A 25,725-nucleotide genomic window follows, 5' to 3' on the forward strand; every position below is an offset into this window, starting at 1 on the left:
TGTGTGTGGCAACACTTCACAATACCCAAACAACTGTCTTACAACCCTTTTCTCTATTTGACCACTTTAACGTGAACACTGAAAATATCAAACAACCTAAAAACAAGGAATTCATGAGCATCTTAAGTTGTTGCATTTTTCCCACCTAAAGCATTGGTCCCAGGGTGGGTGCCTAGCATATTGACACAAACTCGATTTGTTTTTCCTTGTCCTTTAACCAAGAAAAAACTTCTAAATGTTTTTTAGCATAATTTTAGATCAAATCAACTGATATATTAGGTCTAGTGATGCATTGAAATGATTGAATATGGAATCCATATTAGTGAAGAATAAAAGGATTACCTGCTTGTTTTAAATAACTTTTGTAGAACAGCAGATATTACAGATCACATAGTCACATAGTGTTTGGGATAGACACACATCAATCAAGTTGAACCTATTTTCTATATGATCCATATCAAGTAAATCCAACCATACTTCTATATGATCCAGGGGAAGGCAAAACATATTCTGAAGCTGTGTACATTTTGCCTCAGAGGAAAAGAAAGAGGAAAAATAGTTTTTTGCTTCCTTATCAAATCTCAAAGGACACCCATGTGTGTCCTCTGGTACATAGGATATCAGAAAGTTTATTGTTTCCCCCTATATATACAGTGGATATAAAAAGTCTACACACCCCTGATAAAATGTCAGGTTCCTGTGCTGTACAAAAATGAGACAGAGATAAATCATTTCAGAACTTTTTGGAGGGAAGAAAACCAAAAAAACTAAAATAATGTGGTTGCATAAGTGTGTGCATCCTTAAACTAATACTTTGTTGAACCACCTTTTGATTTTATTACAGCACTAAGTCTTTTTGGGTACGAGTCTATCAGCATGGCACATTTTGACTTTGACACTCCAAATCTGTCAGATTGCAAGGGCATCTCCTGTGCACAGCCCTCTTCAGATCACCCCACAGATTTTCAATCGGATTCAGGTCTGGGCTCTGGCTGGGCCATTCCAAAACTTTAATCTTCTTTCGGTGAAGCCATTGCTTTGTTGATTTGGATGTATGCTTTGGGTCGTTGTCATGCTGAAAGATGAAGTTCCTCCTCATGTTCAGCTTTCTAGCAGAAGTCTGAAGGTTTTGTGCCAATATTGACTGGTATTTGGAACTGTTCATAATTCCCTTTATCTTAACTAAGGCCCCAGTTCCAGCTGAAGAAAAACAGCCCCAAAGCATGATGCTGCCACCACCATTCTTCACTGTGGGTATGGTGTTCTTTTGGTGATGTGCAGTATTGTTTTTGTGCCAAACATATTTTTTGGAATTATGGCCAAAAAGTTCAACCTTGGATTCATCAGACCATAACACCTTTTCCCACATGCTTTTGGCAGACTTTAAATGTGTTTTTGCAAAGTGTAGCCTGGCTTAGATGTTTTTCTTCATAAGAAAAGGCTTTCGTCTTGCCACTCTACCCCATAGCCCAGACATATGAAGAATACGGGAGGTTGTTGTCACATGTACCACACAGCCAGTACTTGCCAGATATTCCTGCAGTTCCTTTAATGTTGCTGTAGGCCTCTTGGTAGCCTCCCTGACCAGTTTTCTTCTCGTCTTTTCATCAATTTTGGACGGACATCCTTGGTAATCTTGGTAATGTCACTGTTGTGCCATATTTTCTCCACTGTTCCATGGTACATCTAATGCCCTTCTCCTGACTGATATCTTTTAACAATGAGATCCCTCTGATGCTTTGGAAGCTCTCTGTGGACCATGGCTTTTGCTGTGGGATGCGACTAAAAAAATGTCAGGAAAGACCAACTAGAGCAGCTGAACTTTATTTGGGGTTAATCAGAGGCACTTTAAATGATGGCAGGTGTATGCTGACTCCTATTTAACATTATTTTGAATGTGATCGCTTAATTCTGAACACAGCTACATCCCCAGTTAGAAGAGGGTGTGCACACTTATGCAAGCACATAATTTTAGTTTTTTTGGTTTTCTTCCCTCCACCTAAAAGATTTCAGTTTGTTTTTCAATTGAGTGGTACAGTTTATAGGTCACATTAAAGGTGGAAAAAGTTCTGAAATGTTTTATCTTTGTCTCATTTTTGTACAGCACAGGAACCTGACATTTTATCACGGGTGTGTAGACTTTTTGTATCCACTGTACATAGAATACATTGTCCACCAAATACTATGCATTATCAGAATTTGTTAAATAGACTACATAAAATCACAAAGGAGAAGGCAATGCGATACACAGAGAGGATTCATGAAAAAAGTGAAAAAAAAACCATGCAACAGATAAATCCATACTATGCATGCATTCACATAACAGAAAATAAAGCAGCACGTCTGCTGTAAACATACTTTGCACTTGTACATAAATCACTTAGAATCATGTCACTCAGTCAGACAGAGCCCAACATTCTGCATTGCCACCATCACTATATGATGATCTGCTTGTGGATAATGATGGTGCTGTGTAAATAGATTCCAATTGTAATTATTCCACAATTTAAGAAGGATTTACTGTACCAACTTTAGCAATAACTATGTTTCCATTTGCCTTATTATATCTTGTCTTCCTAAATATTATTTAGACTTAGTATTTCTGGTGCAAGGTTTGTAATTTATAAAATAGGCGTCTATTTCTATTTCTGTTTCTCTTCTTCTTTCCCTCGTTTTCTTGTTTTTCAAAGCGCCATCTGGGGGTCGGTTATATGAAGTTCTACAGCACCAAAAATGCTTATAACATAGGCCTGTTCTTTCCAAAATGTAGGCTGTGGCCCCCCTGGAGCAGGTTTACTACATAGGGGCCCTCATAAAAATACACCAACAAATTTTGAAATAAAATAATGTAAACATTTTCTTAAGACTACTGTTTTAATGTATATTAAATGTGTTTCTTGGATTCTGGAAAGTGCAAAATCTAGCATGTCTTGAAGTGAAAATATGGTTCATTTAAATGAAAAAAGGTTGAAATCCGCTAACTAATATATCCAGAGAGGATTATGGGTAAAAAACGTTCTTTAGACGGGATAGGGGTCATTTACCACTAGCAAATGCAGCATGCAAACGGTTATCTTGTATGCAATTTGCTGTGTTTTTTTTACACAGAATGCAGTTACTTTCGCATATTGCCAGTATTATTACGGTGCAAAGGTGAGTTGTGTCTGATGAAACAGCACTGAAAATGTTTGGGCTGCCATCATTTCTGGTACTTGGCATCTAAATGACATATGTGTCATTTGTTTAGGCATAATGCTGCTGCGTTTTGATGTAGGTGTATGTGGGAACCCTGGTTCCCCTACATCATTACTCTCACTTGAGCTTGATGTGACACTGGATGGGGAACTGATGCACAATACATATTATATGTATATTATATGAATATCTTACCAAAACCTGCCTTTGGTCTATTCACTGGAGTCCTTACCCTGGTGGGTATTGCCTGGGAAACTGACCTCACATACAGTGGCTTGCAAAAGTATTCGACCCCCTTGAACTTTTCCACATTTTGTCACATTACAGCCACAAACATGAATCAATTTTATTGGAATTCCACGTGAAAGACCAATACAAAGTGGTGTACACGTGAGAAGTGGAACGAAAATCATACATGATTCCAAACATTTTTTACAAATAAATAACTGCAAAGTGGGGTGTGCGTAATTATTCAGCCCCCTGAGTCAATACTTTGTAGAACCACCTTTTGCTGCAATTACAGCTGCCAGTCTTTTAGGGTATGTCTCTAGCAGCTTTGCACATCTAGAGACTGAAATCCTTGCCCATTCTTCTTTGCAAAACAGCTCCAGCTCAGTCAGATTAGATGGACAGCATTTGTGAACAGCAGTTTTCAGATCTTGCCACAGATTCTCGATTGGATTTAGATCTGGACTTTGACTGGGCCATTCTAACACATGGATATGTTTTGTTTTAAACCATTCCATTGTTGCCCTGGCTTTATGTTTAGGGTCGTTGTCCTGCTGGAAGGTGAACCTCCGCCCCAGCCTCAAGTCTTTTGCAGACTCCAAGAGGTTTTCTTCCAAGATTGCCCTGTATTTGGCTCCATCCATCTTCCCATCAACTCTGACCAGCTTCCCTGTCCCTGCTGAAGAGAAGCACCCCCAGAGCATGATGCTGCCACCACCATATTTGACAGTGGGGATGGTGTGTTCAGAGTGATGTGCAGTGTTAGTTTTCCGCCACACATAGCGTTTTGCGTGGCCTAAGCCTGCTTTAAATTTCTCAATAACTTTATCCCTGACCTGTCTGGTGTGTTCTTTGGACTTCATGGTGTTGTTGCTCCCAATATTCTCTTAGACAACCTCTGAGGCCGTCACAGAGCAGCTGTATTTGTACTGACATTAGATTACACACAGGTGCACTCTATTTAGTCATTAGCACTCATCAGGCAATGTCTATGGGCAACTGACTGCACTCAGACCAAAGGGGGCTGAATAATTACGCACACCCCACTTTGCAGTTATTTATTTGTAAAAAATGTTTGGAATCATGTATGATTTTCGTTCCACTTCTCACGTGTACACCACTTTGTATTGGTCTTTCACGTGGAATTCCAATAAAATTGATTCATGTTTGTGGCTGTAATGTGACAAAATGTGGAAAAGTTCAAGGGGGCCGAATACTTTTGCAAGCCACTGTATCATCTTCTTAGTGGAGCACAGGGCTGCTCATAATAGTTATACAGATATTGTTTAAAATGTAGAATGTCTTCAGGCTTCAGTGCCCCATACCTTTCATACTCATTTATATTATATACAACTACAGAGAGGCCCAGGTTTTTACCATGCCACAGAAAGACACATAATTTTGTCCAAGTCCCTGGAGCAATCAAGCTAATTTTACACTTTCCAGTCTACTTTCCAGTTTCTTTTAAAACTCCCATCAGTTTCTATATGCCTGTATGTTAGCATTACAATTGTTGCACAGAAAGCTGGTAACTGCAACATGAACTACTTGCCATTCCCAAATGTTGCCTGCACTGCTTAATCCAATCCTTGAGTGTGCAAAAAGCCCTTTTAGGCACACAGGTAAGGGTAGGGTCACCACCTGGCTGGTATTTAACACCCTGACTGGAAAGTTGATGGTTGATGCCAATGTTTTTAATAAGGAAAAAACATAAAAATATAAGAAGGCCATTATGTTTCCAGAAAAGGTAAAAACCCTAGCTAAGGGGTAACAGTATGATGCTGGAACATTCAGTCTACATGGGTAAAGGAGTTCATGTCATGCATGTCTTTTTATGGGCAGTAATGTACCCTGCTGTGAACCCCTTGATAGTTCTGCATAAGATAACCACCTTCTCTGGAAAAAAATACTGGCCTTCTTATACATTCATCTTTTATCCCTATTGATAACATCAGGATAACAAATGATTTTGACAGGTGGCAACTCCAGTTCTGCATTGCATATGGCACATTCATATGTGGAGACAACCTATGCAGTAACAACACTGCTGGAAAGACTGTTTTATAGCTATTTTCTCTTTTATTTCATTTTGCTTTTCACAGTACAACTAAACATGGGTTTGGGCACTGATGGGAAAAAGAAATCTGACAGCTTGACTGTGAGGAACTTCAGCCTTTTGCATTACAGAGAGCTAATTACAGATAGCAACAAACATAGTTAATAGTGAGAAATAAGATTTGCTATAAATCCTAGTAAAGCTACTGCTTAAAGGAGAAGGAATAATACAATTATGGGGGGTGCCAAAATGTTAGGCACCACCCAGTGATTATAAACGCTTGCTTTTTTTCTCAACTGCTCATGCACGGACCCCAAAAGGAGAAGGAAGAGGATTGCTTGCCTGCATTTACCCCAGGCCAGTCCAGTTTTCTTTTCAGGTAAGCAATTACAATCACTGGGGGGGGGGGCTAAAATTTGGCACCCCCTAGTGATCTGGCCTTTCCTTCTCCTTTAAGAAAAATCAATTGTGCTACTCAAATTTAGAAGCTCCAAACAAACCAACAGTCTACATTTTTTTTATAAAATATAACTAAGAGACAGTGCAGCTTGTACTTGTTAGAGAGGCTTCAGATGGGGTTTTTTTGCCTTCCTCTGGATCAACTAGTAGTTAGGCAGGTTATATATAGGCATTATGGTTGAACGTGATGGACGTATGTCTTTTTTCAACCCAACTTACTATGTTACTATGTTACTATGTACCTAATGGGACTTTTTTTTCCATAAAAGAATTTCTGGGTGAGAAACCATTGTACATAGAAGACCAGAATCTATTGGAAATATTCTAGTTCTGACTTGCCTCACAAAAGGAACCAATATAAGTGGCGGAATAAAGATAATTTGCCTGGTTTCTATAAATGTTGTATGTGTTACTGTAAAGACCTGTACAAAACAGAAATCAAGATAAAAGCTACAGTTGACATAGAACTAAAGCAGAACATAATAACAAAGATTTCAAACTTCACATAGCATATCAGCCCATTAAAAAAAATGCATGGTTGTGGGTATAGTGGCAAAACAAATCTTAAATAGAAATTGATCTTAATCGTTTTAAGGTAAATTTATAGTATATCAAGTTTTATGTATTTATATTTATTATAATACATGGTAATACCAGAAGTGGGAATTATGCAGTAAGTAAAGTTTCTAAAAACTGACGCCCCTGAGGAAATGTGTTGCAACACACGAAACACATTGGGGTTTAATTCACATTGTAACGCTGTATATTCTTCAAAGAAGACAATAAAATGGTTTGAGAATCCCATTCCCACCTCTCTCCAACTTCCCTTGCATTCGCCTGTGTTTATCCTTAGAAGACGCTTGCTAAGCGAATGGAATTGGCACAATGCTGTGGAGGAGGAGGGTCCCTCGCAGGCATCCGTGATAAGGAAGTAAGCGTCAAGTAATAAGACCGGCGAGAGCAGCGACAAACACATACAGACAGGTTTATCAATCAACACTCATTGGTTTTTCTAATACTTGCACACTATATCCACTCTTCTCTCTGATGCGGGAGTAGAGGAGAAGTGGTAAGCGTTGTAAAACATCTATTATAAAACACTATAAATCAGCTTCTATGCCAGCAGACTGATTAAACACGCCTCAACTAAATAAAGTGACGCTTTAATTGCCTGACCACGGCAAGAACTAGCCTTACTTTCACTTTTGCTTTTAACTTCCGGAACTGAAGCCTTACGGGTAGTTTGACTGAAACCGTGTGAAACCAATTAAATCTCGCAGCGTGCAGAAAGCCAGCCAATCATTGACAAGATCCAGAGACAGAGGCGAGTGCTTTGAACTTCCTCATGCCGCGGTAGGGCGAATTCTGTGGCTTCAACATGAAGGTGTCAGCAGAGCGGCAGGAGCAGTACCGGGAGTTTGTCTCCTATTATGAAAGGAAGAGCCGAGAAGGAAACGTGGCTTTGTACGAGACGATGGATTCAAAGGGAGATTGCCGCATTCAGTCAGGGTCCATTCTCACTGCGTGGTTAGGGTGTCCTTATTTGCAGGTCCTGAGGGAGAATAATATGGGTGCAGGGCAATGGGCTTCCGTGCTCAGAGGCCTCATGAAAGGCTTTGCCATTTTGGAGCTTATCTGTGTCAATCTCTTCCTTTATCCGTGGAGGAAAGAGATCAGGACTCTAAAGGTAAGACGCAGTGCCGTTAGATATGGGGCTGATGTTTGTAGCTGGCAAGAGATGGGCCGCTTTGTGTCCTATGGGGAAGTCTTTGGATCCTGTTTCTTACAAGCTACAAGTAGTAGCTACAAATCTGCCAGTGTCACACAAGCCTTCTGAGGATGTTCTGTGTTTCACTCAGTTTAAAACATGTTTAAAAGGGTGTAAAAAGGTTTTTCCTTCAATCATAATACATTAGTAAGACTCAGTAGTCTATAATGTCAAGTCTTCTGCTCCCCAACTTTGACAAACTTCAACTCTCGGAATCTGGAAGGAAATGTGGCTGGATGATATAATCCCTTTTGTTGCCCCAAGAAACCCATAATGGCAATACTGAGGCACCCATATGTCCTGCAGGTGTGTCCAGGGGTCATTTACAGGTGTCAGGTTGCTGGTTCTGCCCACGCTTTGTTATCAAATACTGCAAGATTTATATCATTAAGATAAGGAAAAAAGGGCCAGATAAAATTCAGTGAGACATTTGAAAGGAACATATACCATATAGAGCTAGTATATATTTAGAAACATGCACAAGCTGTTATTTACATTGGTAGTATTGGGCACAGAGCATTGGCTCCACTTCTCTCAGCTTGGGTTTTTTGTAGATTTTCGCCTAAGTGCGTCATGGAGTGGCGATTGGCCTAAAAATGCCAGCTTTAGCGTTTTTGGGGCCGATCTCTGCTCCGCTCCATGTAGCTGCAATCAGGCAGAAAGAAGCTGTGCCTGTCAGTACAGTGCTGCGGAAGAGAGCGGATCTGCTTCTCTTCATCTGCCAAATACATTTATACTTATGATTGGAAGCCTGAGTTTGAAGAGCCCCTGTCTTCTGAAGGGACCTCTGTCTCCAGCTTGCATTCTGCCCAAAACAGGAAGTTGGCACTGAACTAGTTACTGCATGCCTTCCCTCTCCTGCTTAATTTGCATTTTGTTGATCTGATTGGCTTACCAGCCAATTGTACCAAAGATATGCAAATGAAGCAGGCAAGGGAAGACATGCACAAAACCAGTTCATTGTCAACTTTTTTTTTATTTGGCTTCCAAGTCCTACAGAGAGCAAAGTGGAGGGAGCCTGTCAGCAGCACTGATCCTGGTCTGTAGCTTCAAACCTAAACATTTTAAAGGAGACGTTGGATAAATGGAAACAATTGTAGGCAATTATGAATAATATATGGTGCTAAAAATTAATCCTATCTTTGAAAATGGCCCCTTTATTGGAGCTCTCAATCCTATCAGTTGTCTGTCTGTGTATGAAATGAAGTGTGGGCGTGTCCTAATGGTCTCTGCCAGAAGCACAGTAGGAGGGGGAAGCCAATCACAGCCTTGCACTTTCACAAGCAAAGACAGGCTTCAGTTCCCTATCAGGTCAGCCTAGCTGCTGATTTGATCTTATCATACAGTGCAGTGTACTGAGAGCTGCTGGCTTCCCTGCACATCCAGACTATTCAGCCAGCAGGAAGTGGAACATATAGGCGGGACTACTGGGGTTTTGGTAGAATTTCTCTATATATTAGTTTGAAACAACTTTTTTTAAACACAATCCTTCTATATCTAGAGGAGTATAATTCATTTGTACATTCATAATTTTTATAGGATATGTCTCCTTTAAATAATGGAGATGAATTACAAAAATGTTTTTTTTCTGGCAGGGGCTGTTTAAATTCAGACTATTGTCTGAAGGTGAACATCCCTTTTAATCTGAATCAACACATACAGGATTGGATGTAAAGGGCCACAAAATGCCAGCAGTGCTCAGTGAAGTAAAATGTAACATTTTCTGTAGCAATAGCTGTTCACTGTGTGCTTTTTGGGGCCACTGGCACTATATATACACTAAACATACAGAGAGTGTTTACTGATCCTAAACTGTCAATCAAAATTTAAAAAAAAAAAAAAAATTATTTACATAGGAAACAAAATTAGAGAGCTATGAATATTAAAAATACCAATATTGATAATATAAACATATATTTTTTATTTATTAAAAACAAAACACCCTTGACCACCCTTTTTTTTTTATTGTTCCAGAAATTTACTGGTAATTTTGTGTACTTTGTTGCACCAGTGATTCCAGAACACATGGTGACACAGATCCTCCAGAGAGTGGGTTATACAGTGGTCACAGAAACAGAGTATATCTGTGGAGGAATAGTGAACTCAGAAGAAGCCAAACAAACAGCCTTTGAATTATTTCTGTGTAGGACACAATGTGAGATATTAAAGAGGCTGATACAAGAAGGTAGAATGGACCATGTGCAGCTCTTTGTAAATTATGAAGACAGCGGTGAAATAAAAGCAGAACCTGATCATGAAAAAGTATTGCAGACTTCAGCTGGTAAGGTTGAGACTACAGAACTGGATTTTAATCACACTGAAGACAAAACTGTCATGCCTTCAGATTCCAAAACTCACAAAGATTTTTCCAGTGATTCTGTATATTTTTACAGCAACTGTGCAGAGAGTGCAGAATTTCTCAATCAATACAGTGACCTAATCCTGGCCCAGGAGCCAATTCTACCAAAACATATCAAACAAAGTTGTACAAAGACTAAAGAGAAAAGTATAGATCGGTTGGTAAAACCAGTGTGTGAAGAATCAAACACAAGTGACATCCTGACACAGGTCAAGCGCTCCAATGCTTTTCATATTGACCCAAACCATATAACAGCAAGCAGACAAGTTGTGCAAGAGACAGTGACTGATAGTGGCTCTGAAAGCAATGAAATAATAACCTGTACCCAAGACCTGACCAAAAAGGAGAGCAATCATCCAGAGAGACTGGTGAACAAGTTGAAGCTTGAGAATATGATAGATGAATCGTTAGCCTATCCTATTGAAGAAACTTTACCTCCAAATGTCGAATCTGCAAGCAGCAACGAGACAAAAAACTGCAGTCCAAATACGTATAGTATGAGCCAAATCAGAGAGCCACCCAGTTCCACATACATACCCCCTGGTGGGGCAGAGAGGCAGTGTGCTAAAATCATACATATGCACCCTAAAGAAAATCACTTCCAAGCCCCTTCACCTGAAGACACATTAATGATTGATCAGTCATTGTTTAAGATGAACATTGACCCAAAGGAGGACTTTGTTCTTATAACCAGGAGAGAAAACGTGTAAATTTTTTCCACATCTCTAGAGCAAATCTATTTTTTTTTCTGAGATTTTTCACAATATCTTCTTTATACAGAATTTCTGAGCATATTTTCTAAAATAAAATACATTCGATAATAAATGAATACTAATAATTGACAAGAACATTTATAATAATCACTACCAATGCAGGTTAGGAAATGTTAAATTCTCAGTTCTTAACCCACTATTACAGATGTCGTTATTTTAGGATTAGTTTCTTTAAAAAGTAAGCCCACAGGAGCTCTGTTCAGGCCCTATGCCATTTTCCCCAACCACATAAAGTAGGAAACTTAAAATGGCTCCTGCATATCTGAACCCTACTGCATAGGAGAACTATGCAGTAGGGTTAGTGGCTGCCAAGTTTTCTGCAGCATTCACAGGCACATTGGAAGCAAGGAACAGATCAGACAGTGCCAGGGACAGGAAGTTGAGCGACCAGACATAATGGCCACCAACCCTTCTGTGTGACTATGCCCTTTTAGTTTAGGTACAGGGAGCAAGACTATTCTAGGGTGTGTGATGCAAATGCCCTATGATTAGAGTATGGGTTTACTGTTCCGTTAACTCCATGATTAGGAAACATAATGCATGTGGTTTATTATATTGTATGAATCCTTTACTTGATGGTAGAAGTTGGACAAAAGTCTGTAAGGGGAACAATATTTAGGTATATAGCCAAAAATTTTACAGGGTAACCCTTTTGAAATAAAAAGTAACAAAAGTGGTATAAATGTGATACCTTTATTTGCTAAAAAAGATAACCATAGCAAGCTTTCAGAACATTTTAGTTCCTTTTTCAAGCTGAAATCAGCTTGAAAAAAGGAACTAAAATGTTCTGAAAGCTTGCTATGGTTATCTTTTTTAGCAAATAAAGGTATCACATTTATACCACTTTTGTTACTTTTTATTTCAAAAGGGTTACCCTGTAAACATTTTTGACTGGCTAACACGGTACATCACCTTTTCCGGTATACAGCCACACATGAGACCTAATGTAACATAAATGCAAGATTTTGTGTGTAAGCTACTTGTTTGTCACCAAGACACAGCTCTTAAGGAAGGCACTTATAAAGTTTTAAAGTAAAATTGTTTTAGTTAGTGATGATCTATATTATACAGTGGTGGAATATGACAGATTATTAGGGAAAAGCAGCAGGACTGTGGGAAACAGTGTACCGGACTCAGAATTAATGACGGATATCTGAAGGGTTCTGAGAGATGTGTTCACACACAACTATATACACACAGCTTTCTAAATATAACGTTTATTAAACGCCACTGTTTCTTGGTACAAAACATTTTACACACCTTTATAAATATTCTCCTGTATGCTTTAAAGGACATTTGAAGAGGGTGTCCCTTTTAGGAGCAAGGTTCTTATGCTCATGCCATAATGGGTACATAACTGCCACTTTTACCTCCTGGGCTATTCATGTTACATATTAAGTTATCAAAGGAATGTCCATATTTGATATTTCATATCTGAGCATCCAGAAGTGCTAAAAATGCGTATTTTTATGGCTAATACAATGGATGCTGCCATTCACAACTTCTTATCTTAAAAGTCTCCTTAGTTTCAAAGAGAAAACAGCATAAATATCATTGAAAGGTGTCTTATGAACAATTTTATGCCTAATACACGCAAATTTGAACACTGAGTTTTTACGTGCAAAACAGGTAATCCAGAACAATGCGTAATGCAAAAAATTTAAAAGCTAATCAAAACAATTTTTAAAAAAAACTTGTATTTAAAAGGTAATTTGTCAAAATAAACTGCAAAATATATGTTACACTGCATCATCTAGCACGGCAAACAGACAAATTTATTGTAGCATTAGTTGACTACTTCCAACATTAAAGACATCTTTTAAAATAGCAGTAGTAATAAAATAGGTCTACACACATGCAGGCCTGTATTGGGATTCAAAATAAGCCCTGGCATTTCAAGTACACAGAGGCCCAAACAGCCCCTCACTAGATGAATCAACAGTGACTGTTAATGGCTTCTTACAGCAGCCCTTCTGGCATTGTCCAGAATCTATAGAATGCCAGGTCTGGGCCCACACACATGAGAATGTTTAAATAAATAGTTATGGTCAAAATAGCAGCCTCCTGGAATGTTTTAAAGGTTCACTCATTATTAAGGAGTCTTTTTAGAAAGTAAATACATCAAGTAGCATTGTCTTGCACAGATAAATTAACCTCTGCGTTGCATGTGGTAGCTTTTTGCTTTAGCAAGATGTAGCCAAGTGACTGGAATTAAATCCGCTAAAACTGTCAATGCCCTCTTTGATATGTTCCTGAGCTGACCAGGTGCTACAGAGTTAAACTTTATGGCACCTTAAAAAGTAAACTGCACAAAAATACAAAAAATATGTATTAAAAAAAACAGTAAAACATATACATAATAGCTGGCAGAAATGTTGAAGAATCATTTGTAAGTTTTCTACTTCACATATGAAATGAGCTGGTCTGCAACAAATGGGTGCCCAATACGTGCATCAACTTGGCCCCTGGGCATTGTCCATGATAACTTTAGCTAGCACAGAGTAGCCAATACTGTTTATAGGAAAGAGTCACAATGCATTGGATTATAGTGACAGAATGCTGCCACGATTCTCTTCATAATGTCGATTCATTTCCTCTAATTCTTTATTAGCATCTATTACCTGTGTAAAAAAAAAAAAAAAAAATCAATATTCATTTTAGGCTTTCAGTGCATGACTATATTTCTCTTTCAGCATTAAGGGAACTGTATTGCTGAACATTACATGTTTATGTATGACAGTAGTTCTACAGTCACAAATTTCTATGTCCAGATCACAACTTATGAGTTAATGGCAAATCACCATGGAGGTGGAAGACAAAGCACCTGAATATACCTTTCTATTCAATAATACCAGAATCACTGTATCCCTGACAGCACATATATCGTGAATCAAAAATGCAGCAGCAAGCATTTTCAACTAAATAGAAAGGTATTTTCTAGCGTTTTGTCATCCGCCCCTAAGGAAATTTTGATAAACCCCCCCATTTGTTACCTATAGATGAATGCATGTAAAATGTTTTCCCACAACTGTTAATTCTTGTGTACCCCAAACATTTAATACATTGTGGAACCATTTAGTCTGACATTGCAAGTTGTTTCAGACTGTGACTACTGCATGGCATTAACCTGACAGATGCTTAGGGTGCTACAATATACAACAGCTTGTTTAGCAAAGAAATTCTCCCTGTAAATATATAATTCTCAAAACTGTTGTTTTTTCCAGACATAAGACAACCAGGGCTTTTTTTTTTTTACTGGATTTATCAAAAATATCCTGACGGTCAAGAATGTTTTTAATTCACACATTATGAAGACACATTTACAATATCATAAAGGTGTCAGTTGTTGTCAATTGTGTCTGACTGCAAAAAGCAGTTTATTTCTTATGGGGTGTTTGTGCTCTGTGCAGCTCACCAACCCCTGCTAAAAATACATCTGAAGCCTTATTTCCCAATGCAAATCGTACGAGAGAAGAAAGGATTTGGACATTTTCCTAAAGAGGTCCTCTACCCAAATATATTTGCATAATGAAAGAAAATGTAGTTCTCAGCAAAGTGGCAATGTATATAAATTACACATTCTAAATGCTTTTAAAGTTATTCAGAATTTATTTTGCTATTAAAATCAGTATCTGTCAGTTAGTTTATAATTTCTGCACTCCTGGCTATGACCTGGCTATGACTCAAAAAAAAAAAAAAGGCAGTGGATAAAAGTTAATTAATTGTCATGAAGAAGCCCTGATGCCTGTTACATGGTTTTAAGGGTCAAGCCCAGAGAACAGAAAGAGATAAACAAATGATGTTTATAACAGCAATTACATTGACAGATGACTTTACATTTGTTTAAAATTTGAATGAATAAACATAGGAAAACTGTTTAGAACTGAATTTTTTATCATTATGCAAAAAAATCATTTTTTTTTTTTGTGGAGGACCCTTTTAAACCTAAAAGCATCAGTAAAAAAAAAAAAAAGTAGAAAGAGTGAAAATAAATTGGCTCTTTTGTAAAGAAATGCATAAGAGCTAAATACTCACAAGGACAGGCGCCGGCACTGGAAATGACGTTTGTTTGACTAGCCAGTCTTCATAGAGATTGTGGATTGCATACAGATATTCCTGTTCAGACACAAAATAAAAAGCCATACTTGTCAGTTCAGTTAGGGCAAAACACCTGCATTCATACTGAATGAGAATCATAAGCTGAGCCCAATCTGCTACGATGCTGCCGCTCTCCGCTGTAACAAAAGAAATTCTTGTGAATAGCAAGTGACCCATAGCTGTGTCTAACTGTATTCTCTATTCTCATATTTAACTTGTGTTTGCCATTTCTCTTTTTAAGTCTTGAGCGTGCAGCCACTGTCTCTTAGTTACACTGCAGCGTCTTCTAAAACAGAATGTGACCCTTTTCATTTGAAAAAAGAAGGGGAAAGAAAAAGAATGCAAGGCTTTGGGAAGGTGCTCAGTAAAAGCTACTAGATTCACTGTCTCCTGGATTGAAGCTTTTCTTTGCTTGTGTTGGGGCGCAAAACTCTCTGTAGATGCTAGTCACTTTTATCAAGTCTCAAACTAACTTCCCACTGGATAGGAAGCTCTTTATTCCCCTATACAATATCACCAGTTTACCAAAGGAAAGACAATTAAAAAAAAAAAAAAAAAAGATAGTAAGTCTGACATCTGTATTGTTAAAGGAACAGTAACACCAAAAAATGAAAGCTTTAAAGTAATAAAAATATAATGCACTGTTGCCTGCACTGGTGTGTTTGCTACAGTAACACTACTATAATTTATATAATAAGCTGCTGTGTAGCCACGGGGGCAGCCATTCAAGCTGGAAAAAAGGAGAAAAGGCACAGGTTACATAGCAGATAACAGATAAGAATACAATAGTGTTTTATCTGTTATCTGCTATGTGCCTGTGCCTTTTCTCCTTTGAATGGCTGCCTCCATGGCTACACAGCAACTTATTTATATAAATTATAGTAGTCTTTCTGAAGTAAACACACAACTTTTACCAGTGCAGGGCAGCAGCACATTATATTTTAGTTACTTTTATACACTTTCATTTTTTGGTGTTACTGTTCCTTTAACGTGGCCATACATGGGTAGGTTTCAGCTGCCGATTCAGGTCCTTTAGACCAATTCAGCAGCTTATCTGCCCATGTATAAGCACCCCCAACGGGCCTACCCTACCCTGACATCTGGCTTTAAACTGGCCAGATCACGATTGGGCAGGTTTGATTTTACCACTGGATCAGGGACTGCATCAGCTTGTTGATGTGGTCCTCTGTCCGATGGCGACCTTGCCAAACAAGTGGATCACATACTTTAAAGGTATTTTGGTAAAGGATGAAGACTATATTCTAGATATTGGCATGAGTAAAAATCAGCACAGCTTTATGAAAATGTAATTGCTTTTTATAATAAAATTAGCAGGAACTTGGACAGAGGGGATTGCAGTAGTTGTACTGTTTGGTAGACTGGGTAGAAAATCTCTTACCAGTGGTATAACTCTCTCCTCTTCTCTACATCTCTTCTTTAGTCTCTGGTAACAGGTTTCAGGAGATGTCTGCAGATAAACTAGAAGAAGAGGGGAACAGGGTAGTGTCATTTTATGTCCTTCTACATGCTGAAATACACGTTTAATCTCCTTACTTATGAAAGTGAATTCACTAAGTATGCACCAACTATGAAGAAATGTTTGCAAAAGGCCTGGCTCAGACAGGCTACTTTTTAAGGGCTCTGGCACACGGGGAGATTAGTCGCCCGCGGCAAAACTCCCTGTTCACGGGCGACTAATCTCCCCGAGTTGCCTTCCCCTGCCATCCCATCGGCGACAATGTAAGTCGCCGGTGGGATGGCAGACGCGGCGGGGTGATTTTGGGAAATCTCGCCGCCGCGTCTGCCATCCCGCCGGCGACTTACATGTTCGCCGGTGGGATGGCAGGGGAAGGCAACTCGGGGAGATTAGTCGCCCGCGAACAGGGAGTTTTGCCTCGGGCGACTAATCTCCCCGTGTGCCAGAGCCCTAAACACTTGGGAAAGTTGCTACACAACAATGTAGTAAGCCTTCAATCACAAATGAACATATTTCATTAACAATATTTATCTGTCACTTGTGCAATGCTCTTCTCCCTGTCTCTATGTCTTGCAATATGTGGCACTGCTGTGCAGCCTATTGCAGTGATCCTCCCCAGAACATCTGCATAATCTACCTTTGGGCCACCCACCTACAGTGTCCACCTATGGCAAATAGCCTCTTCTGATGTAAGGCAGGCCAGGAGCAGCAGCTATGGCAGACAAACTCATGAACCATATCACCCTTAGAAGTCCTGTGAGCAAGAATTACTAATTGCCAGGAAGAATACAAACACCTCTTTCTGCCTTGTAGACAGTGGGTCACAAAGAATGATATGATTTGCTAGCTGCATTTTTACTGCAGCCAAACAGTAGATACATGGCCGTATGCTTAGTTTATTTCTAATTGCCTATTAGAAAGGGACTAATGGTGGCCATACACTGCAAGAGCCACTTAAAGTTTGACAAGGTTGCCAGATCTTGTACCAATATGCCCACCTGTGGGTGGGAGATGTCAGGCTAATTCGATTGATTGGCCCCAGGGCCAAACAAACAATCTAATTACAACAGTGGGCATAGGCACTGTCAGTTCGGGGACCGCATCAACGAAGCGTTGAACTTGATAGACTTTGGTCTTTTTTCAACCCTATGTAACAAACCAACGGAAAAACCAAACCTGCCCAATCGAGATCTGGCCAATTTCAGATAAGCTGTCGAATCAGTCTAAAGGACCGATATTGGCAGCTAAAATCAGCCTGTGTTTGGCCACCTTAAGCCTATACAGAATTCTGCATATTTGTCTGAGTAAAACAATATACAAGTACAAATCAATTCAAGAACCCGGAGAGTACGCTTTTTTGCAGTGAAGCAATGAAGATTTATTGAGACATCTTTTAGCACATCTTTTTAGTGCTAAAAGATGTCTCAATAAATCTTCACTGCTTCACTGCAAAAAAGCGTACTCTCCGGGTTCTTGTAACTATATTTGTAAGATATACAGCCAGCACGGGGACTGCTACCTGTTGATGAGTAATTACTGAATATACTGGAAGCTACGGCAGGACGTTTATCTATATTTGCAGATACAAATCAATTCATACTATCAATAATAAAATAATTGCACATTCAGTTATGTTTACTTCCACTACAGAGAAAATGACACTTACCTCTTTTAATAAGGTTTGATGTTTCATAGGTGTATTGGGGCAGTACTAATTGGTAAGACATTGGTTCTAGGCATACACGGCGGCGAGATTTCACTGAAATCGCGCAAGTTCCCTCTCCAGGCAACTTTCGCCGCGTATACCATCCCACCGGCGATTTACATTTTCGCCGGTGGGATGGCAATCCGGGGAGATTAGTCGCCCGCAAACAGGGAGTTTTGTCACGGGCGTCTAATCTCCCCGTGTGCCAGAGCCCTAAATGTGCAAATACAATCAGATTAGCAGGGCTGTGGAGTCAGTAGATAAATTCTCTGACTCCTCAGTTTCTGATACTTCCGACTCCGACAAGTATTTATCAATTGTTTCCCAACACGTCAGACTGTAAGCTCCTGCAAACAGGAGTCCCCAAACAGTACATGTACTGTTTTGTATATTATCTTAATCACTCTGTTAATACCATATAAATACATGATGACAGAGCACTTCCACACCCTGTCTCCATCATTACCAAGAAGGCTTGAAAGCGTATTTAAAGAACCTATAAAGGACCTGGTCAACATTATGAAACCACCAAAGGCTCTGTGAATAAAAAGGAGAGAAATAGAAAGAACAATGAAAATAAAACAACAACACTATTAATGCATCACCACAGAAAAGTGTATTACCGATCAAATCAACCGAGGTGTCTGTGTTCTTTACAATCCACTCAAACCACTCTGTTAAAATGGCATAATCCACTTCTGGCATCTTTCCGCTGTATAATACACAAAGAACAGGGGGTTATTCTCTGCAAGGCAGGGGATTAAATTCCAACTGACATTGGAAATAAACTGGGACTCCTATGAAAAGGAATTATGTTTTACAGTAACACAAAACGTAAGCCTATACTGTACATTTTACTGCCGAATACAGTAAGAACTGTATACATTATCTAAATGTAAATGCCTAATATTAATTGAATACTGTACTTATTAATACATGGAGCACACATAGCACAGCCAGTCCTGCTTGTTAGGCCCATAGCCTTTGATGGAAGTAAGTATGTGCAGAGTGCTAATATATACTGATGAAGTTTGTTGCCTGTAATAGAAATGACTGAAATGAAGGATATTATTCTACAGATAGAGAGGCAAGACCTGCCAGAAGGAACAAAAAGCTTTGTGTCTATGTTTGGATCCAACAGCAAACATGTACACTATGTTATCTGTCCCTATTAATCAGTGATGCAAGGATGCTAAACTGGGTAAATACTGTGACGAATTAGACATTAAAGTCTGGTGTCTGTTCAATGAAAGTCAAGATTTCATTGTCACATAAGTTTGGCACATTCCCCTGCCTTAATTGTAGAATCTGCAATTTGATAATTAAAGAAGACAGTCAACCATCCACTGAAAGGGTCCAGAATTACAATTTAATTGGAATTATTAAGCATTAACGATGCTTTCAGTCTTAAATACATAATTTAAGAGAGGGATCAGAAAGAGCCAGCAGGTGGCAGTGCTTCATTTGTGTTTTCCCCTCAAAGAAATAAAAGTGTTTGGTCACGCAATGAACTGGCAAATTTTTTTTATTGGCTATAAGGGGCAGGTTTAAAGTGTGAAATCAGAGCTTGCCACAGTAAAATTTACTGACTCTCTATTCATTACCATAGGAGTTTTAGAGGCATATTTATTAAATGGTGAACTCACCCTTTGATAAAAACATCGCACAAGAATGAACTGTGGTGAGCTTTAGTTTCACACTTTAATATATATTCCCCATAGTGTCCAAGAGCTTTTTTAGGAGGATTAGAATAAAGGCCAGTCAGGATGTTAGAGGAAGGGGAAAAAAATACAATTTGGGATAATAAAGATGATTTACAAAATATTTTTTTCTGACAAGGGCCCTTCAAATTCAGACTGTTGTCTCAAGTTGAAAATCCCATTTCACAGCAATGGGATGCACAATGGAATATCAGGGAGCTGTCTGTCAGGTGAACATGCAAAGTGTAGTGTTGGCGATACAAAAACACAAGAGAAACAACTTTTATTACCTTTGATACAAGTTCTCTACGAAGATATATTTTGCACTGTAAATCGATCTTTCCATCATTTTAACAGGCGAGATCTACAAAGAATTGCAAAGTAGTCATCAATTCTCTGGTGAACATTTCCATATTTTTCTCACCATTTACTCAATTTAATTTACCAACAAGTACTAGTCAACTTGGATCGAAGCAGAAAAGACAATAACAAGTTGTGATCATAGACAAAGCGAGTGCAATGCAGAAAGGCTGTCTAGGCTCCAACCTAGTGGTGGAAAGTGATCTAACTGAGAGAGCCTGCAGCTTTTCTGCTATTGCTGAATTACAGCTGGCAGATAGTTCTATGGCCTGAAAACCATCAAGCCACATGCACGATGAACCTGAGGCCACTAGTTTGAAATCTTATTTCATGATAGACTGGTGGATACAGCAAGAATGATTGGTGCTGAGGATGTGTGTGTTGATGATGCATGAGCTTTTTGGGGAGAAGACAGAAGCAAAGGTTAGTTGATGGTAATACGTTTGTAATACATGAGGGAATATACAGAAGCAATGTGGCAGGTACAACAGTTGCACAGATTTATCTTGAACCACATAGCCAAGTGTTAAAAACTGAATGAAGAGAACCTCTTACTTGTTCTTATAAAAGAATTACTGTTTTAGTGGTATAATAACCCAAACTTCTAGGCCAGGACCATAGAAATTTCCATGGCTGCCTGAATTAACCAATACAAACAGGAAGCAACCCCATTTACAAAGTGCCCTAAGTGAATCAGGGCTGGAGTTCGAGGTGCTGTACATATCTAGGAAAGAAAAAAAAGAAGGGAATTCTTGCGGGGTGACATGGAATATTTACATCTTTCTTCATTAACTTACTGATGGTTTGGTGTGAATATCCAACATGGTGAGCTGCACATAGGTCTGTAAAGTTAAGCCCCACTTGTTAGGATCTTGATACATTAAACCCTAAAAGAAAAGAAACACACACATAATATATTATATAAATACATATTAAATGTAAAGTGTAACAAACCTAGATATTGCTGGCTGCCAAACAGAATAGTGAGACATGCGTATGGACATGTTAAGGGACAGTTAAGATATTTTTTATAGAGTGGATAATATTCTGTGGGATAAGGGTAGATCCTATTAATGAATATAGTAGAAGTCATATTTTAACATCCTGAGAGGGTGACAGTATACCATGGTAAAATGTAAATTAAATGAAAGTGCTTTTTAGAATATTACTTCAAATAACATCAAGCTTAATAGGCAGCAAAAGTAAAGATATTTCAATATCCAAAACGTACAAAAAAAAATTTTCGTTGGGCCAAAATAATAGGCAGTTAAGCAACTTTCACCAGGCAACCCTTCCAGGATAAGTGCAAAAATTTGAGTTTCCTTCCCAGTCAAGGTTTTCCAACAAGAGCAGCCATTGAAGAGTATAATAACATGCTGTGTTTTATTATCTCAAGTGAAGGACATTCGGCTTAGAAGAAGCAAGGAAACAAGAAAATAATTGTTGGAAGACCAAGGAGGGAAAGGTGTTGCCAAGTGCTTGTATTGTGTATTTGATACAGTTATAAACTGGCATCATTTGAATGGAATTTGAATGATCTTCCCATTTGACATGTCTAGATTTCTATTGCTACACAAACAAATGGTTGCACTGTAGTAACTGGGCCTCTGAGCAATAAATACAGTATGTAATGTATTCATAAGACTACTAAATTATATGACAGAAACAAACAGCAAACACTTACAAGTGGGTTATGGCCACGGACATTTCTCCATTTAGCTACAGGTTCCTTATAAACCTTTAAAAGAAATAAATCTATTAAGAAAGGTCAGAGTGTTTCAAATGATCCCTACAAAAAACCAACATTTTCTATGGTCTACAGCAGGGGTCCCCAAACTTTTTTACCCATGAGCAACATTTTAATTAAAAAAAGGGGGGGAGCAACAAAAGCAAGAGAAATATTTCTAGGAGGTGACCAGTAGGGGCTGTGATTGGCTATCTGGTAACTCAGTGGGGAATTGCAGCCTACAAGAGCCTTTGTTTGGCAGTACACATGGTCTTTATGCATCTAAAACTTGCCTCCAAGTCAGGAATTCAAAAATAAGCACCTACTTGGGGCCACTGGGAGCAACATCAAAGGGCTTGGCGAGTAACATGTTGCTCACAAGCCACTGGTTGGGGATCACTGGCCTACAGGGAAGCTAACCCTAGTTAGCAGAGTTGAAATAAATAATTTCTATTTTATAGGTAGGTTACTACATAACTTACTGGGTTAAGTGCATGTTGCAACAAAAATATGCCCTATTTTTAAGTAAATGTATTTGCCTTTTCTGTTCTTCACCAGGGCAACCCGTTACATTCTATCAACATAGTCACCTATGTTGGCCATACTGTTATGATTAATCTAAAAAAAGCATTGTGCCATTTATCAAAAGATTACTTTTGAATAAAGGAGCACAAAGACAGGCAGTATACTAATGTTTTACTCTGCATGAATCCCTAGAGCAAATATTGCTTTAAAATAAAATCACTATAACATGCTGTTTTTTGTGGAACAAAAGAGAGTAAAACCTCGCAGAGCACTACATTTTAAGGCAAGAAATTTCTGTTGAACCAGAGATGCTAAGATCCCATATAGGCCTCGATGTGCCTGATTTATGGACTGCTCATCACTGATGGCGATGGTACTAAAACAATGATCATGGGATGTTTTATCAAGTGCTAAGAATTAAACATGCAAACATGGAGGACAGATATATCAATAATCAAACTGAAGAAAACTACTACAGCTGTACAGACATACTGCAGTGGACATTGTTATTTAAATAAGAAGGACTTATATTGCTTACCTGTTAGGAGAAAACCGCACCAGCTCGGGGTAGCTGTGAACAAGTGTTTCCTCTTCCTTCTTTCTTCTGAATCCTGGGGCTGGCGCATGCGCAGTAGAGTGGCTTTTTTGTTAAGGTTCAGCTTTTCACTCTACTACGCATGCAGAAGTGGCACGAAGACAGAAGGAAGGGGAGACATTCGCTCACAGCTACCCCGGGCTGGTGCGGTTTTCTTCTAACAGAAGCACCAGCCTGGGGTAAGAGGTAAGCGATTAAACTTAGCCTTTCCTTCTCCTTTAAAAGGATATAAATAATTTATTTCAAACCATGCTTTAGGTTGTGAAGGTAAGTCCCAGATGAAAGTCCATCCCAATAAAAAGGTTAGGAGATGAACAGGTACAAAGTTAACACAGATGTGTGTGAATTACCTCAAGATCTGCAGTATTAGAAAAGAAATCCAAGCAGCTTGTCTTTCCACTTGCAATGTTCCCTTCCACACAAATCTGATCAAGGGAAAAGAAAACATTATATGATAACTAGGGATACAACAAATCAACCACTGTTGTATTTGGCCAAACATCACGGCTACTAGTGTGAATTAGGAAAAACTCAACCCACACCCTACCCTCACCAGCAAAATTATAACCTGCAAAATGTTACCATTGTAGGATCCACACCCAACCCATTCTTGTGCCTTTCAACTCCATATACTATGCGTCATGTTTAAAGACAGAATCTTTGGGCGAAGAAGAGGAGTGCGGCTCAGCCTGACCCACAACCAACCTAAACCCACCCAAATTTCAACCCAAACCTGTCCGACTTGTGAGTAAACCCGCAGGTTTTGTTTGGGTCACTAACAGCTAGGTAACCAATTTTACCCATAAGCTGCAATAGAACCCCAAAGGCAGGATCTACAAATCCTGGTAATAAGATCATTAGAAGTCAGTATCATAGATTATACATTCTGTGGCTCGGCTAAACATTAGCAATTCTGAAGGTCTAAATCAGGGGTCGGCAACCTTTTTGGCTGAGTGAGCCATAAACACCACATATTTTAAAATGTAATTCCGTGAGAGCCATACAATGGCCAATAGAGCTAGGCCAAAGCCGGGGCCTCGATTTGCTGCTGCCTGTGGAGGACGATGCAGCTTCAGACCCGTTCAGCCGCAGATGCTGAGGGGCAAGGTAGGGTGGGTGTCATCTTTAGCTGTTCAATATGGCTTGTTAGTGGTATAGCTAGAGGGCTACCTAGCACAGTTGGCTTCTCTTTGTAGCCCCGTACAGAAGAACAGGAACAGCACCTCTTGTCTTTGTAGATTAAAATGCCTTTATTGCAAAGTTTTTTGGGGAAAACAACAACAGCAGCAACGTTTCAGGTCACATAAGACCTTTTATCAAGCTCTTTGTAGCGCCAACAGGCCACATTTTATTTTCAATTCAAGCGAGAACTGTCACAGTTTTCTGCTCCAATATCCCTCTCAGTTCCCTGGGCTCTGGTTCAAGTGCAACCTGGTAAGGATGCCGGATGCGGAGGAGGGCGTGGCTTAGAACACGCCTTCTATCAGCCGAGCGCAGGCCACGCCCCCCATTATTTTTTTTATTTATGATTTGGAAGCGAGCCAGATGCAGCCATCAAAAGAGCCACATTTGGCTTGTGAGCCATGGTTCCCTACCCCTGGTCTAAATCGTGCATGAAATGCTTCGATTTGTCCAAATCCTTGGTTTAATACATGGCCAACGATGGAATGCACAGGGAAACAATATCTGTATCACAAAAGTCTATGTGAAAATGCATTACTTAAAGGGATAAAACAAACAATAAGACTACTTACTAATGTGCTTTTCTCTCTGTGTTTTAAACCATTACCTAAATGAGAAAAAATAAATGTAAAGTCAGTGTTTGACAAATAACTGCAGGCAAGTGGCCATAGCTCCTGCTTCTTTGTGTACAACAGGTACAGGCAGTTTAAGCAGCACACTGTACAACAGAACACATTTCACATATTTTTGAAATGGTGAATACCATTACATTACATTACATTAATATGAACCGACCCTTGCTTTGACGTGCACCATTATGTCATGCATAGATTTAAGCTTTGGCTACACTACATACAAGACTTGGCACACTCCCATGCCCCTTTAGAGCCTGACACCATTGAGTACCTGCGCTCCCTGAGGAGAACATTCCTCCGTGCATAATGTTGCAGCTGCTGCACAAAGCGCTCGCTATCCTTCTGAGAACCGGGGCAGTCGTTGCGCCAAGGTGGAAGGCTGGTGTCTGTATCCTGCCGCTGAGCCTTATACATGCCCGGGCAGCTAATGGAACTGACATGCTGAGTACGAGTCCGGCATGTTCTACTTCCGGGACTACACAAAGCGTCACACAGCGCCGGTGCCCAATAGGCTGCAGAGAGGATTAAGCGGCTGTTTGAGGTTAAAATTCCTGTTATAATGTAAATGTCCACTAGGAGTCGCTAATAGATAGTACAGTTATTGAATAAGAAATTATAAAAATGTTATGTAATACAGTGCTGCCTTCAAGGCTGCAACGTGGAAACGTGTGAGCTCCCGATATATTGGCTGATATTAGAGTCACTTGTGGCAATGTGAATGGCTTGTGTAACGTTACTTAAATATCTGCATAATGTACAGTATACTGTACTGCTGAATGGCTGGTAGGCTGCAGGTTAGATATCCCCAATAATAGTAATTACCTGGCTACCCAGGAACTGGGCTCTGGGCCATGTGTTTTCTTAGGGCACATTGTGTGGGTGAA

The 25,725-nt window shown here is 39.3% G+C and overlaps 2 protein-coding genes across 3 annotated transcripts; one reads left to right on the forward strand and one right to left on the reverse strand.

The window, feature by feature from the left end:
* Window positions 1-7,152: 7,152 nt before the first annotated feature.
* On the forward strand, window positions 7,153-10,907 carry LOC100145743 (uncharacterized loc100145743). 2 transcript variants are annotated; one of them, XM_031899864.1, is made up of 2 exons: window positions 7,153-7,625; window positions 9,681-10,907. In XM_031899864.1, exons 1-2 carry the CDS (start codon window positions 7,317-7,319, stop codon window positions 10,773-10,775), a joined length of 1,404 nt encoding a protein of 467 aa, XP_031755724.1. In that variant the 5' UTR covers window positions 7,153-7,316; the 3' UTR covers window positions 10,776-10,907.
* Window positions 10,908-12,039: 1,132 nt separating this feature from the next.
* On the reverse strand, window positions 12,040-25,341 carry tk2 (thymidine kinase 2, mitochondrial). The gene is given in 10 exon segments (NM_001016888.2): window positions 12,040-13,459; window positions 14,874-14,954; window positions 16,336-16,415; window positions 18,742-18,830; window positions 20,109-20,182; window positions 20,976-21,065; window positions 21,863-21,916; window positions 23,375-23,449; window positions 24,779-24,813; window positions 25,113-25,341. Coding segments are annotated over 10 exon segments (825 nt in total). The 5' UTR covers window positions 25,282-25,341; the 3' UTR covers window positions 12,040-13,381.
* Between the last annotated feature and the right edge of the window lie 384 nt (window positions 25,342-25,725).

The sequence above is a fragment of the Xenopus tropicalis genome, chromosome 4 (assembly GCF_000004195.4).
Source record: "Xenopus tropicalis strain Nigerian chromosome 4, UCB_Xtro_10.0, whole genome shotgun sequence".
NCBI lineage: Eukaryota > Metazoa > Chordata > Amphibia > Anura > Pipidae > Xenopus > Xenopus tropicalis.